This window comes from Mycteria americana, chromosome 15 (assembly GCF_035582795.1).
Source record: "Mycteria americana isolate JAX WOST 10 ecotype Jacksonville Zoo and Gardens chromosome 15, USCA_MyAme_1.0, whole genome shotgun sequence".
Lineage (NCBI taxonomy): Eukaryota > Metazoa > Chordata > Aves > Ciconiiformes > Ciconiidae > Mycteria > Mycteria americana.
In genome coordinates, this window is record NC_134379.1 from 3113952 (window position 1) to 3130870 (window position 16919).

At 36.8% G+C, this 16919-nt stretch overlaps 1 protein-coding gene across 7 annotated transcripts in view; it reads right to left on the bottom strand.

Moving 5' to 3' along the window:
- The window catches only part of USP32 (ubiquitin specific peptidase 32), an 82998-nt gene that overhangs the window by 59269 nt on the left and 6810 nt on the right, over positions 1-16919 (bottom strand). For all 7 annotated transcript variants that reach the window (XM_075517811.1, XM_075517806.1, XM_075517804.1 and 4 more), the window contains one exon: positions 348-475. In XM_075517811.1, the coding sequence (XP_075373926.1) occupies positions 348-475 (128 nt within the window). The remainder of the gene's footprint in view (positions 1-347; positions 476-16919) is intronic.

Below are 16919 nucleotides of genomic sequence, written 5' to 3' on the forward strand. Positions count from 1 at the left end.
GTAAATAAAATCCTCTGTTATAATGGCTACATATAGTGTTAAAACTTCTCAACCTTTTACTTCCCCAAATCTACATCTGGATATTCAGGTTTGCTTCCAAGTCATCTACCGTCTATTAGTTGTGTTGGAATCAGTAGCTCAGTCAAGCACACATCAGTGACAACACATGATCCAAGTATGGAACATTATCTTCAGACAGAGAATGTACATTGTGGTATTGTACAAAAAATGGAAAGAAATTAAATTAGCTCATGTATCTGTATAGGCATATTTGTGTGTACACATCTATAGGTGTACATTATCAACTGCATATGCCTCCCCAGAAAAACAGCAAGTGCATAGATTACCTCAGCAACTTTTGGAGGGACTCCATCACCAAGAACTTCCCTGATGAAGCACTGTTGAGTCATATAGTATGAGAGTCCACAAGTTCTCTTGAAAGCATCTTTCAGTCGCTTTAGCTCTATGTCTGTAACTGTGTTGAGTGAGAAGAGAGGAGAAAGAAGATTTGGTCAATAAAGGTGTTGTAGAAATGTAATAGCTTAAGGACTCTCAAAACCCTATACACCTTACATTTACCTTTACAATAAAAAGATAGGAAGACATTAAATGCACGATTTCACCTAAATAGTGGGAAAAATCTGACTACTAGAAAATGAGATCTAATAATCTAATCTTCCCCAAAAAAGTGAAGTAGACCTGAAGTTACCATCAATGATTACAACAGTTCACTGCCTAAGTTTTCTCTAACTACAATAGCATATTATTATAATTTGTTCTAAATTAAGCACCATTACTGTCACACAAAAGGAAAAGAAGCTAGCTTTATGATCAATTTTATATTTCTGTGGCTTACATGCAATGATCCGTAACCAACAGTGGTGAATACTATTAAGGGCAGCTCCAGCAGCATGCTTCAAGCAGTTTCTAGCAACCAGTCTACTTTTCCATATTAAAAAAACCAAAATTAATCACAACTTACATGCTCATAAGACAGTACAGTGAAGCATGAATTTAACAGGAATACTACAGTTAAACTTTGGAATAAATGTAATTCTTCACCTAAGATTTTCTTGCACAATCAAAATCTGATTGCCAGCTAAAACCTGTTCAAACTTGTTCACAATCTATAAATGTGAAGTTTGATGACATCCCATTTATACTTGCACATGAGCTTCCTGAAAAGCAGTCCCTGCTTTCAGATTTTACAAGCATAAAGCAACTTTCTAACAAAGTGTTTAAGAAGTGAAGTATCTTGCTGAACAAAACAAGTCTTTTGTCAAAAATCAAGTTGCAGAGAAAAACACACCGTGACCTGGATCCCATGGAAGTTAACACGTAGTGCAGAAAGAGCTATTTACCATCTAGAAGCCAAAAGAAATGATGCTGTACATGATAGCTATTTCACTGTATTTATAGTAAGGCATTTTCCTTCCCCTGATATAACAAGTCAGACAGAAACAACACTGCCATGGCCAAAAGCTTGTCAAGCTTTTTGTCAGCCAAAATAAAACAGAACACTTGAGAGCTTAATGCAGCACTCTCTTTAAAACTTCTACATTTCAATTACTTCATTCATCAAAAGAAAAATCACTCCTTAAAAGTAAATCATGTTAAAACATTCCTCCCTAATTTTAATCCTAGTCAACACTGAAACAGACTAGTGACTTCAGTTAACAATTGTGGGTAAAAACAGAAATTGGATTATGTTTCTTTTCAAATGTTATTACAGATTCTGGGTACTTTTGACCAGAAAAAAAAAAAAAAGAAAGGATCTAAGAAATAAACCTAAAGTGTGACCCACACAGCACTGGTGCTATCAATTGACATGGATCTGGCGAAAGATATACTCAAGTTATCATCATCACTGTGCTGGTTTTGGTTGGGATAGAGTTAATTTTCTTCATACTAGCTGGTATGGGGCTGTGTTTTGGATTTGTGCTGGAAACAGTGTTGATCACACAGGGATGTTTTCGTTACTGCTGAGCAGTGCTTACACACAGTCAAGGCCTTTTCTGCCTCTCACCCCCCCCACCAGTGAGGAGGCTGGGGGGCACAAGGAGCTGGGAGGGGACACAGCTGGGACAGCTGACCCCAACCGACCAAAGGGCTATTCCACACCATATGGTGTCAGGCTCAGCATAGAAAGCTGGGGAAGAAGGAGGAAGGGGGGGGGGGGGGGGGGACACGACACACGTTTGGAGTGATGGCGTTTGTCCTCCCAAGTCACCGTGATGGAGCCCTGCTTTCCTGGACATGGCTGAACACCTGCCTGCCCACGGGAAGGAGTGAAGGAATTCCTTGCTTTGCTTTGCTTGTGCGCGGCTTTTGCTTTCCCTATTAAACTGTCTTTATCTCAACCCAGGAGTTTTCCCTCTTTTAGTCTTCCAATTCTCTCCCCCATCCCACCAGGGGGAGCGAGCAAGTGGCTGCGTGGGGCTGAGTTGCTGGCTGGGGTTAAACCACAACATCATATATCTTATTTTAATAAAACAAGCATACTTTGATTATATGGCAGAAGAATGTTGGTATAATACTGTTACCTGCCTTATATGGTGTTTACATTTCACTCTCTCCTATTAACATCTGTCCATAGAGTAATTTTGTTTCTTTCTGTCTTTACATGTGATACTTTAATGAATGCTCAAACACTGTTAGGCACACCAGTTAGTTTTCTTCCAAGATTTTCCCTAGCTAACTGGAAACAGACTCTCAGATACAATATTTACAACCTGAAGTGACATTCTCCACACTCCCCAGCTCTTCTGAATTACAGAAACAGGAAGCAAAATAAAGATTCTGCAAAGAAAGCGACCCTCATGCCGCAGCCTTTCCTCCAAACATGTGCAAAAAATTAACAGAAGTGCTTCACATCGGAGGGATGCTTCACCTCGTCTCCTCCACACCTCTTATGCACAACGTAACTACAGCAAATTTTCAGCCAAAAGGGACAACTCCCCGCCACGTGTTTAATGAGTAAAAGCTTGGGATTGCTAAGGGGACATAAAAAGGGGAAGCTACTGGCTTCGTTATTTTGGCACGGTAAAGCTAACAACCTAGATCCGAGACAAAATCTAGCAACGGTTCTTTGATGCAAATATTCTAATTTATTGTAATTTTTTTATATGCATGCGCAGACACACATTTTTAATAAAAATAGACTCTGCATTCTGTTTTTTTCTCCCCCCTATTAATTTTTTTTAACTCCTCACCAGTTAATCCAATCTGGTTTGTGGTCATTTGGCAAAAAAGTTTATATACAAACAAAGCATTAACTGACCAGATGCTTACAGCTTTACATATATTATAATGGATTTTCAAGTAATGTAATTATTGCTTACTGCAAAAATAAGGTTGAAACACATACAACATATATAGCCATTTAATATAGCTTTGTGTCATTATCGATGTTTTCAGGTTTAGTTTCCTGGCTGCACAGAAAATTCAAATAATTTTCATAAGAAATTATGAGGGAAATATTTTTTTTCCCAGCATTCATTTACAACCACTGATTTTGTGTCCCTTGTTCCAGTTCGTTAAAGTTTCTCCCCAGCATGGCAGCATGGTGGGGAGGAGGGAAGGAGGGTCCGTACAAACTCAGTTGCACGCCGGCACAGCGCTGCGTTCCTGATACACCGACTGTCCCCACAATTTCTGGGCAGAGCAGTTTCACACAACTCTAGTTACCTTCCAGCTGCTGTCACTGCTGAGCCCACTTACTGCAAAAGCACTTCTCAATAGGAACACAAGTACAAGCTTGCTGAGTTATACTGGTGCACTGTTTTCTTGCTAGGATTAATTAAAAGAAATACAACAGCCCATGGCCATGTAAAACTTCCAATTACTGTTTTAATAGAAAATTTTATTAATCCAATAAATATGAACTGACTACAAGTAATAGGCTAGAATATAAAGTTATTTTAGTCAGTCAAATACTTTCATAATCGTAAAATTTACTGGCCATTCCTTTATGAGATTTACCTGTATTAACAGAAATTAAAGCAATTTGTAATCTGACAACCTTAACTGCAGACCATATTAGTACTCCAGAGATATTTAATGTATCACCTTACATCCCTAAGTGCACGAAATAAGTTACATGTTTCTAAGAGTCACTGAAACACAACCACCTCTCTGGTGACAGAAATGCTTAGAGCAGTATTTCTTGTGCTAAACTCTGATGTAACAAAGAGCAGTAAATTAATTTAACCTTGCTAGAGTTGCTGTTTTGCAGTTTCCCAGGACAGAGAAGGCCTCTACTCAAAGCAAATAGGTCTCACTGTATCATGAGCAAAGACAACAAGCACAGCGATGAAACTTTGGCCAACTACATCTTAGAGCACCTACGACTGCCAAGAGTGTATACAGGCAGTGTTCAGGAATAGGAAAATCCCATACATACATATCTACCGTGAAACACAGAAGTGACTGGGGTCCTACTGAAGGATGGGTTGGCAAGGAGAAGATTGGGAAGAAAACTAGTCAACCAATACTACTAACACCTTCAAAAAGAACTGTCAGTGTATCATTTAATAGTAGATGATAAGTTGGTACTGCTTGCCATGTTACATTTCAAAATCAAGTTATTAGTGCTAGAGACCACGTAATATTATTGTTTGCAAGCAGAAACTACAAAACAGGTCATGGAATTACAGGAAAGGTAATTACTTCCATTCCTTCCCCAGGACACATTAAAATGACAGATGCTGGCCATTTAAAATCAGCTGCAAAGCTTTGTAAAAATAAGTTTCTCATACATTTAGATCCAGGCACATGAAAGTACTACTGAAATCAGCAGAATATAAATCAAAGATATTATCAATGTTTTCTATGAGTCTGGAAGACAAATAAAATATTTGAATACAAAATCCCAACACCAAAGTACCAATTATTCAACATAGAGATAGACCATGATGGCACGTTGAGAGGAAATAAAACTAAGTCATAAATTATGAAAGTAACATTTCCAGAAACAATACATCTATTACTATAATAATATTAAAAATTAGAACACTTACACACCCACAAGCTACCTTTTTTCTCTCAATTCCATAAGTCCTATGCAGCAAGCATCATAGACCATGGAGATATTTTTAATCCCACCTTTAGACGTAAATGTAGTTAACAACCCTGTTTCCTATGCTGACTTAAATTCCTTCATTAAGTATATTCACTTATTCCAAAGGCACAGTCTTACCAAACACTTTCAGGAAGACAGCTGTCTACAAACACCTAAGAAAAGACCATTCACAAGCTGCTTTCATTAGACAGACACTACAGGGATACACTGTTGCTGCATTCATAAGCTGACAGTGAAAAATAGAACACGTAAGACTTCCCAAAATAAGTTTATGGTAGCGAACACAGCAAACACCATCCACATTGCTCCTACCAATAGCAGGCAGCACAACCTCAATATTATGGCAGAGAAAGCAATGCAACTGGAACTGCACACCTAATTCTTTACACCTCAAGACTATAGAAGCTAAGTTTCTATTGTGAGGTTCTGATTCAAAATAATAAAAACAATTTTCATAGTTAGATACCATATTCTAATTCTTAAAATCATATCTGCCTACTTGCAAAAACCACCATGGAAACAAATGGTCTTTTCCACAAAAGAAAAAGTCACAGGCTATGTCATTCTGTCTAGGCAACTTTTACTAATACAAACCTCCTCAATGCCGCCTTGGCTGGATGGTTTCCAACAAAGTTAAAGACAGTTTAGCAGAAGATCAGTACTGCTTCCAACTCTCCAGGGAATATTTGAGCTCCAGTTTGTTTAATAACGTTTAAATGAAACCATGCAACCTCAGCTAAAAATGTCACCGCAACTTACAGTAATTGTAACAAACCTTCAGCTCATTCAACTGCTGAGGATATTTTTAGGTTAACAGTGTTACTTAAACTTTATGCTGTTTATATGGATTTATGACTCTACTATTTTTTTAAACTCACATCTGTCCAGGTAATGATTTATGTAGTGTTTTCCAAAACAATCCCATGCTGGGAACCATCCTCTTTCCACTGCTTTCACTCCACGTATTTATCACCAAGTCATCTTGGAGCTTTCCTTTTAGAATAAAACTGTATCTGAAGCTCAAACTATGCAAGCCTAGATACCCAACTCCAGACTGAAACTGTATTTTGCCACCCACATAAAACTGACCTGAATTTCAGAGGGGATCCCCACCAGCTGTGTCACTGATATAAACAGGAGCTGCAGGGAATCTGTCTCAGAAAAAAATAAACTACATTTATGTAAAAGCCTAATGCTAGATACCCACATTCTGGACATTAGATATAACGTTCCATTTGAAAAAGGCAGGCAGAAAACACAGCTGAAGTTACTCCCCTCCTCCTCATCCTACTTAAAACTCACAGGGGTGTGTAAAAACAAAGTTAATCATCTGAAGTATTTGCTGTCTAATACTCAAATTCTGTAACATTTACATGCGCTCAGTCAACTACTCTCAAATTTAAAGTCTGTTTTGTATAAAAATTGTAGTCCAAATAGTATACGTAAAACAATAACATATGTATCACAATTTCTCTTCAGGCAGCAGATACTATTCTTTTTGCTTACCCACTCTGTAACGATAAAGTACATTTTTAGCTGTACCTTAAGTTCTGTTTAACTAAACAAAGGTGGAAGAAATCAGCCCTTACAGTGGAGCTTTGGCACATTTTGCAGACACATTCTCTATTCAGTTTAGAAACTTTTTTCCTTCCACATCCTGTAGTACTAATCCCACCCCCACCTTCTTGTCTTTATCTTGGAAAGTTCTAAAATGCATTTTGAGTAACGTATGGTTCAATGTAGAGCACAACCTCTGTCACTTCAAGACAAAGGTCATACTGAAAAGCACAGGACAACTTTATACAACAAACACCTGCGCAAAACTCAGCAAGCTGGGAAGCAAAATATCTGTCTCAGCAAAAGTTACTCTGCTGTTACAAGACTACTAGTGAAATTTATTAAGAGTCATCAACAAATATGACTACATAAATAAATACACCTAATACTGATACTTTTGCTTGTTCACTTCCTGTTTTGGAAAAAGAGATAGAAGAAAATGGTTACATCAAAGAGAATTCCTCACTAATAGAAGTACCTACACGGCATACTCCATCATACTTCCTTAGAGACCAATTAATCTAAGCTAAGGTTTATAAAAATTACCTCAATAGTACGTTTTATTCAAATACTGGAAGAAAGTAGTTAAAATCTGCCTTAATTTTTTTTTTTTTTTTTTTTATGATGCAACACTAGGAACACTATTGGGGTCAAGAATATAAGAGCTGCCATGCACCACAGGCTCTGCTTGGCACCAGTAACTAACTTGCACCTATAGCAAGAACCAGCAGGGTAACTTATCTTCCCATCTTTCAGCATACGGCTGTTCTCCCAACGCCCTTGCAAAGAAGTTTAGAGATTTACAGATGCACTGAAGAGAAGCAATACGAAAATTTACAAGCAATCCTCCTGCTTAAAATGCAACAGTTCACACATGAATGTTAAGCATTATAAGAAACAAACATTCATTTTGAAGGGAGCTTGTCTAAAGGTTAAAAGAAGTGGTTAGTCAGGCTCAATGGATTTATTACAGGTTATATATCATAATTAGTATATACCTTGCCTATGACATGTGCAACGAGAGAGAGCACAATAAATGCATTTTCAATTCCTATTTCATATCCATTAGGAAAGTCAGACCAGCCACAAAAAAATACCTTCCTTTACAATGCTTCTTCCCCTACCCTTCAAAATCCAAGCACAATTATGTAAAATGCCGTGGTGATACAGAATGAGATACAAAACACAGCTTTCAAAAGCAGACAGTTGTCGGTTGTAGTAAAGGATAAGAATAAAAGCATAGCATTTGAACTCTTTTAATACTGCCCGAGACATTCAGGCAAAAGACACTTAACCTCTCCATGTCTTAATGGTCTCAACACTAAAATGAATATAAATTCTAGCCTACATCAGACAGATGTTTGATAAATGATCTAAGATACTCTGTAAAAGTCCTGTAAGCTACTACTAAGGAGTTGCTTTAATCAGTGAAAAGGACAGAATCCCAATAGTTTAACTGAGGGTAGGTCGAGTTAATCTGCCATGGCTACTATAAACTGACAGCCAATTAACATAATCTATAACCAACTGGACACAGAAACAACACACATATCTGTTTTCTTTGCTTTCATCTTATTAGAGAAAAGCAGTGACTGTTGAAAACAAATCAGTGATTTGGTAACCTCTGTTTACACCAGAATCACAGAAGTAACATGCAAATCATCACTTCCATTAGTATGAGTAGCAGTAACAGCACCAAAAAGCTGATAAAATCTTTATGTCTCAAAAGCCTGAAATATTTCATATGGCTACATGAAAAGAAATTATTTATTCTATTTTACAGGTGACCAGCAAAAAAAAAAAAAAAAAAAACAAAACCAAAAAGCACCAAATCAAGGCAGAAGACCACGATGTATCAACAATGCTGAAAACCAAAACAGGAAACAAATTACTGCGTAAGCAGGAAGAAAAAAACGGAGAGGATTAAAAGTTCAGTTAAGGTGAAGGGTCAAGAAACTTTGAGCTCATCTGACTAAAGTATCTTACAATATATCTAGTAGAGCTGGGACTTCTTCCCAGAACTGTAAGCATCAAAATGCCCACAATACTCTACAAACACACAGACACAAAAGATCTGAATTTCCAATGTCACTACTGGATGAAAACCAGATTGCTATGTCAGTGCCTAAAAAAAACACCAAACAACGAACCCTGCAGATCTCAAGCATACAGAGCAAGCAAGAATTTGCAACCATCCGCATAACATTGCATTTATTCTTTACTAAAAATAACCAAACCTGAATTTTAATAAAACAGACAACTTGATCATCCTTCAGAAAGCAAGCAAACTTCACCTACCTCAAGCTCTTCCTATCTTCCAGCTCAGGTTTTAATAATTCTAATATTTTGATTTTTAAGTGACAATTTTACAGGTTCAATATCAAACTCGCAGGGCATATAATTCTCTAACCAGACAATTATCTTCCCTGTAATCACTTGCTCAATATTTCCCCCAGGAATCTTCATCCTAGTTATACATGGAAATTTTATTACTTTTTTCATTAGTCTTTATTGTGACTTAATGGCTGCAGTTATGAAGTTGTCAAGAACCAAAGCAATTACTAAAAAGCTTCAAAGAGGTAAAATGTGCAAGTGAATGTAAAGCATGTTTGGGAACAACCCCAAATTACAACTGAGATAAATGAACCAGTTATGACTAAAAAGATAACCTCCACACCCACCCACCTCTGCCAAAAAGGAAACCACTTGAGAATGTTTTGGGGGAAAACACAGACAAAAAAAAAATCCTACCTCCCCTAACAAAAAAATTAATCAGCTCTTAAGGAATTTTTCATAAGCAGAGTATCAAAAATGGCACCATTTAAATTACACAGTGCATCTCACTAAAGACTTAACAGTCTTAACACGACATTTACCAATACAGGAATTTAAGGATAACAGCAACACAGTTTTGGTATTTTTAAAAAAATCAAATTATTCAATCCATTTGTATTTTTTTCCTCCTACCTATTCTTTGGGTTTTGGTAGTAGTGGCTCATCCCGGGGATAAAGCTTTTCTTGGTTCTAACCATAATGCATATCAAAGGTTTAACATCTTGTGTGCGGAGAGCAGAAGAAGATTTAGTTATTACAATAGGATTTGCCAATTTTCTGTAACATGAATACTTAGCATTTATGTGACGCTTTTAATCTTCAAAGAGCTTACTTCTCACAGTTACCATCCTCAAAAAGAATGCCATTAAGTATTATTAGCCTGTTTTATCCATCTGTAAAGTATCTCCATCAGGGCACACACTGTCACATTGCTATTTGGATTATGTTTGCTTCAAGCAAAGCTAATCAGTACAGGTTCTGTGACAACCCTGTCCATAAGACTAGTGTGGATAGGAATTGCTACATAATAGCCCCAACATTGAAATAATCCTCCTGCCATCTGAGCACTTAAACCTTATTGGCTATATTTTATATCCTCGGGAATTAAAGGAGCCTAGTTTTATATGCTTACCAGTCCAACCCTGTAAGCGACAGAAGAAACCTGACAGAACCTGAAAATTTAGAAACCTCTGCAGATCATTAAAATAACTTTTACCATACGTACGACCACAAATTTAAGCGCAATAGGCTGCAATATTAGGGACACAAGTAATTACTGTTACCAATTCAAGAACTGGTAAACTCATTCTCAGTGACTGAACAAAGTGATTTCTAGCCCTGATTAATCACAGGATGCCCTTTCCCGGCCACAGGCCCCTGTCAGAGCACTCATCGCCTCTTCCAAGATGAGGTGCTGTTACTGCTCTAGATGCTCTGAATAAATTATTGCTGACCCTGGAGAAGAGAAAACACACTCAGCTAGCTGACCAGCACAGCCAGGCATGGAAACAGTACAGAAAAGTAAAAGGAAAGGAGGCAGAAGTACACGTTTTAAGTGGTTTTAAACACAGAACATAAGCCATCTTGCAGCAACAGCAAGAACCCTGAACTCCCCTCCAGAAGATGGAAGCATGGACAAAAATTAATCGGGAGTTAGGGAAGCCCTAAAAGTCAGCAACCCCGTCTGGGATGCCTATATTCACCTGAGCACAGCCATCACTCATTGCCCAGTTCCTAACCTCTTCATTCATCATTCTTCTTTCCTTTTCCACTACCATTTACTTCTGATGCTTCTTCATAGTTTACGTAGTTTGTACACAACTTCCTAGGATGATGGTTTTAGCTCTCAATCTTTTCAGTATTTGGAATGGTTATTTAGTCCGATTTAGATTAGAAACAATACTCTGCTCTTCTGAGCTGTCCCCTCATCGGTTTTCCTGGCAAATACACTGAAGGTTTGTATTGTCATAGGTGAGCAGAACAGCTTCTGTCACAATTCAGAAAAGCTGCTTCCACTTTATTACCACCATGAAAATCATCTAGACATTTATGCTTGCTAAGATACACAAAATTACATTATATAACTCATTTCCAAGAAATAAACAGCCTATTAAAATGAAAGGCAAAGGCAAATGCCAGCTATGTAAATACAAACACCACGTAAGGACCTTGCTACAAAATAAATTGTAATATAACAAATATTTCATATCCTCTCTTCCAACAGTGTCAAAGATACTAAATGTAGCTATACTATGAATTGTTCTTTAATTAAAAAAAAATATAGTCTAAGCCTGAAAGTTAAACATAATCTGCAACTTCTACACAGGAAGGCAGCATTTCCTATAGCCTTTAGTGAGGACCAAAGGCAAGGAGTTCTAATTTGCGATCGCTGGTATAGCTTTGATCAAGTATTTACTCAAGTGTTGGTCTCTGACAGCTAAAAGAGCCAACTCTAGTTAAGCGTAATACTTAAATGCTATGACAAGTAAAGAATAATAAAAGATTCAGACAATATTTATACACTGCTAAATCTTAATTTCTAAAGTTAGAAGAAAAATACTACTCACTTAGAAGTCAAGTGTTTTGGCACAAACACATTACACCCATGTACATATACATACAGCTGACGGACAATAAAAGGCTCTGTATTTTGAGCCTACCTATTCTCAGCTCTTGGGGATACATCTGTCTAAAATATAACCTCAAACTCAGATGCAAAGAGAACTATTTTAGTGTCAGGTCACAAATTTATGTCTTCTGTTACACTGTTATAAACACATGATAACAATTTTGCTATGCAATCTGTGAATGGCTGAAAAATAAAAGCAGAATCACAAATAGAGACACTAGCCTAAAGAGTCAAGAAATAAAACAAAAACTAACATGTTGTTAGTTCTGGGACCCTACTACATGTTTGGTAGAACACCAAGAACTGAATCAGAGATGGTTTTTGACAATAGCAAACAATTAGTGTCACTATTTCCAAACTTCATCTCCACTGCTGCATCTCCTGTTAAGAGAATTCTCCATAAACATCCGAGGACTAATATTTTGAAGAACCATCCTGAAAGACACTACACTAGTTTTAAGTATATCTGTGCTCCATTACAAAATTTCTCTCCAAAAATAATCATCATTAGATGTATACTATTCCTAAGGTTCTACATTCAGAAGAATGAAACAGCGTATTTAGACAGACCGTGTAACAGCTGTACAGGAAACCACCTTCCAGTAATTTTACTGTCACTGACCAGTTTAGATTGATGTAATGACTCAAATTTCAAGAGTTTCAGATAAACACACTGTCCATTGTTTCACAGAAAAGAAGTACAGAAACAGAAAAGGTATTAGAATGACTTAACACCACAGAGCTACAATGCCCCGCATAGCATCAGCAGTTGGAATCTCTCCCTGAATCCCTGAAGAGACTCACAAGATATCCCCAAGGACACTACCGTCTCTATTAGAAGAGTACATTTACATAACAAATTATGAACGTTTTATATGAAGAGACATTTATCAATTATTTTATATGCTGCTTTTTAGCCTCTATTCTTGTAATACTCTGGCTTCTACAGATATTTAGCCAGTGTTCTATATTAGAATTAGTGTATATTATGGTTCCTTCCTCCTTTAACCCCATCTACATCACAATCTACTCATTATTTAAGGAATAACATCAGTTCACACAAGACATTTACACAACTATTCTTTAAGCAAGGTGATTAGAAGACAAGCCTAAATTGCAGGTAACAAAAAAGTCAGGAATTTGTTAGAGGCAAAAAGATCAATTATAATTCTTTAGGAAAAGAAAAATCATGTTGTTAGCTGCAAGACTGGAAAGCAGGGACCAAAAAGTTGTGATATTACTTTTCCACTGATGATAACCTTCATTAACATCCTCACAGAATACAGAGCAGGCTATACTGACTGCACTAACTGCTGTTGATGATTTTTCTTAAAGCTATGCTGCTTCAGCTATACAAAGTGCAAATCCACTTTTCTAATTTTTAAACTAAAATCCAGGATTTAACTGTATCACATTGCTAGGGAAAACGTGGTAAAAATCTTTTTTACAAGACTAGGAAATTTCCAGTGCAGAGTAAGATTTTGTTTCTGGATAACACCTAACAACTAGAAATATGGATTGAAAGGAAGTGCTTCTTCAGCCCAAAATAGATTCACGATGCTATATTCAAGTTCATTTTTAGAACAAATTTAATCTGCAAAACTGAAGTTCTCATAATTACTACCCCAAAACTTTCAGTTCTTTTTCTCTATATCCAGAATTATTAAATCTGGCACTTCCTGTTCTGCTTACGTTTCTGAGTTTCTTCCACTTCTTTTTCATTCAAGGTTTCAGAATTTTAAAAGAACCATTTTCCAAAATAATGCAGTAAATTCGATCATTTAAAACAACTGTCAAAAAATCCAACTAAATCAGTCTTATGATCATTTGTGGAGTTCCACTGAGACAGTAGGATATACCTGTTAAAGTATTTCAGTTCCTGACTTGCTGCCAAAGCAGTCTGTCACAGGAGAAATCCTGAGCATTTTCATTATCACTATAAATTAAGATAAAGAATATCAATTCAAAACACAAAAGAAATGTAAGCATACATTCGATATTAAATACTTAACATGAAATTAAATTGTATGAGTGGATGACAACTGAAAGACCAGCTAACAAAAAGACAGATATAATGTGAATAAAAAACACAGCTTGTGAGGAAGAATGTGAAAGGGCTTGTAATAGGTTTTATTTTTAAAGGACGAAGAATACATTTTTATGCAGAATGCAATTCTCGCTTATTTTGGCCTGGTGACATTGCCTGTCATAACTTCTGGTCCAATTGAGACTAAACTAAGCGAAACAGCTTCAAAGGATTTGGACATTAAAAAAAAAAATCATCAAAATAAATGTTATACAGGACATATATGGAAAGTATAGCTTCATTTTCCCTTTGTAGTTGATGGTTAGAAGCACGTATGGCACTCTGATGACTGATGTGGCTGCCTCACTCCAGACCAGCTCTACACTGCCTTTCTCTGAGGCTCATGACATGCACCTGCAGAGAACCTGGCCAGAAGAGAAGTCAAATCCCTTTTTAAGGTACAGAATGTGTCACTGACTGTTTAAACCCATTCTAAAAGTCAAAATTGAAGTGTATGGCAAGGTGTAAAGCCAGATGATATTTCTGTCCATCTACTCAGTTTGTCCAAAGTTACCCATTACAAGTAAGGGGCTGTCCTATTAGTTTCAATGGCATCCTTGTCCCAGAAACTCTGGATGGTTTGCAGTGCATTCCACCTTAATGCATTGGTGAACACATTAACCTATGCAGCTTATGAATACCATTCCAGAAAAGAGATCATTATTTTGCCCCAAATACACCATGTTGTAAGCACGAGTTGTCAGCCTCATCAACACATTTCCATGTGATAGGAGAGGCTTGTTACGTGTTGTGATAGGCTAAAAGGAGAAGAGAGAGGAGGATTTAAACACCTGAGAGATCATGGCATGTCACTTGATAGGCCAAGTCACCCTACCTGTGATAACTAATCACTTTAGCAGAGGCAATGATTCAGATAAGTAACAATTTCAGTGCTTTTGCCATTTTTACATTAAGTAATGTATACAATGGGAATTAAACCCTGGTCATTACAAGCTGCCTTGAGTATCATTTGTCCAAACCTTTCTCAGGCATATTCTGTGTTGCCTCAAAACCAAATAAAGGCCCTGTTGCAAATGTTAGCATATTTTTTAAAGAAAGTAATTTTGTTAAAACTATTAGATTATTTAACCAAGAAACACACATCTCTATCTCCTAGAACTCAGCCGTATGTCAGTATTACACTAAAATAATGAAGGATTTTTTTTTTATGGTCATTATGATGAATGACTTAATGGTCTACACAGAAAAATGCTGTCGTTGATTATAACTTGCATCAGTTTTTAAACAGATTTGGTGAACCACTACAAAAACTATATGCAGACACATTTTCTTTCAAACCAAGATCTGGACCCAGCTTATACCCATTAAGAATCAGAAATCCAGAAGAGCTTTTACACCAGTTTAATAAAACTGCAGTTAAAAGAGATGCATTCTTTCCAAACGTGTCCCCACCTATAAGAACTACACCAACCCTCCTCAATTGTAAACACAAGCTTATAAAACACCCACTTCTCAGAGGTGTTAAAATTCATTACGTAGAAAAGAAATGCTAAGTATTATTACACAGCTAAGCTGAAAACACTAAAGCTATACAGACGCAGTCATCACTAACAAAAGTAAGATGTCCCTGAAGGAATCACAAAAGAGAATGTGCATTAGGATTTTGCCACTCTTTAGGCAAGCAGGGTATTTTAATTCCAGTAAGTGCTAGCAATAATATAGTATTCAAAGTTTTGTGAATTAGACCCTTTCAAACTCTTAGGCAGAATCTACATTAATGGATTTTTCTTCTACATTCATCTTTGCCCAAAGGCTTCATTGTCTCATTATGTAAATAATCTTTTCATATGAAAATTAAATGTTAAAGATGCTTTTGCTAGTTCTTCAATACTGCAAATATCACATGGACTTTCACAGTAATTCAGACCAAGTATAACTTAAAAAGCAACTGCTTCAAGCAATATAACAAATTAAGAAATAACTTGTTTTTAAAATACTTAAAAATTGAGTGTCTTCTTTAGAATTAACCTCCAGAACTTTCTTTCCTATACAGAAACTTAAACTAGGATACCATCTGTTTTATTATGAACAATACCAAAGACTAGATTGTAAAATGCAGTTCTGAAAACATGTATGCAGAACTTGAAGACCTGCATATATACCTTCAGCACGCTTTCCACCTCACGGGATGTTCCTTGTGGAACCCAGCTAGCAGTCAACACCCAACTGGAGCTCACCTAAAGACAGCTTAGGCAGTTCAAATCAAATGCTGTGTGCTCCTGAGCAGCCTCCACTGCACACTAAGGCCCACATGTTTTTCAAAATCATTCTGTAAGTTACCACCAACTAGTTTAGTACTGCTAGCTACCTAGGATGCAGTAGCAAAATGGATAGCAAACATGACACGCATTACAAAGGCAAAGACTTAACAGTCAACTTCACTTCACAGGTGTCCGTAAGTACCTTACTCTGTAAGGTTCCACGGTGAGACATCAAACATTTCTTGGTGCACTCCCAGTCCCCCAGTCAACAGCAATAAAACAACCCTGCAGCTCCCAGCCCAAGGAGGAACATAGCACCTAGCTGGCCCAGTAGGACTCAAGTGGACGCACAGCTCCCTGCTGAGCAAATCTTTAAAATTAATAGACTACTGTTAAATAACCCTAAAAATCCCAACTGGGCAGCTATAGTTTACAACAGTCCTTGAAATAACTTAGTCAGTGGACAGAAACAACTCTGGTATTTGAAAATGCAACACTTGTTTTACCCTCCCTCCATTTCTTTTCTGTATGCTCATTGTATTTTGAGTTTCTTCTTGGACCAAAAAAGAGCAGGATTATTTTAAAAATAATTAGTAGCTAAGTCATACAGATGCCATGATAAGAGCTCAAGGACATGCAACTCATTAGACCTACCTGGCACTCCCCATATACCAAATTATTTAGAACAAATGTATGAATTGACAACGTAACCAAAAATATACTCAATTTTCAGGATATATTCTAGCATTTTTAAAATGACAGACATGAGTAACATCTGTTTTTCTCAAATACAGAAAAATCATAATCACAAAGCAGCAGTTGTACAATAATCTTAATTTATAGAATTAAATAGACATATCATGATGCCTCACCTAATCACATAGCTTGCTAATGCTATGTTCTTTTTTATTCTCACAAAGCTTGTCATCCCTTCACAGGCCCATTTTTTGAATGCGATTTCATTTTTTTGAGTACTAAAGAGCTGAATGCCTTACTTATTTTATGAAATGA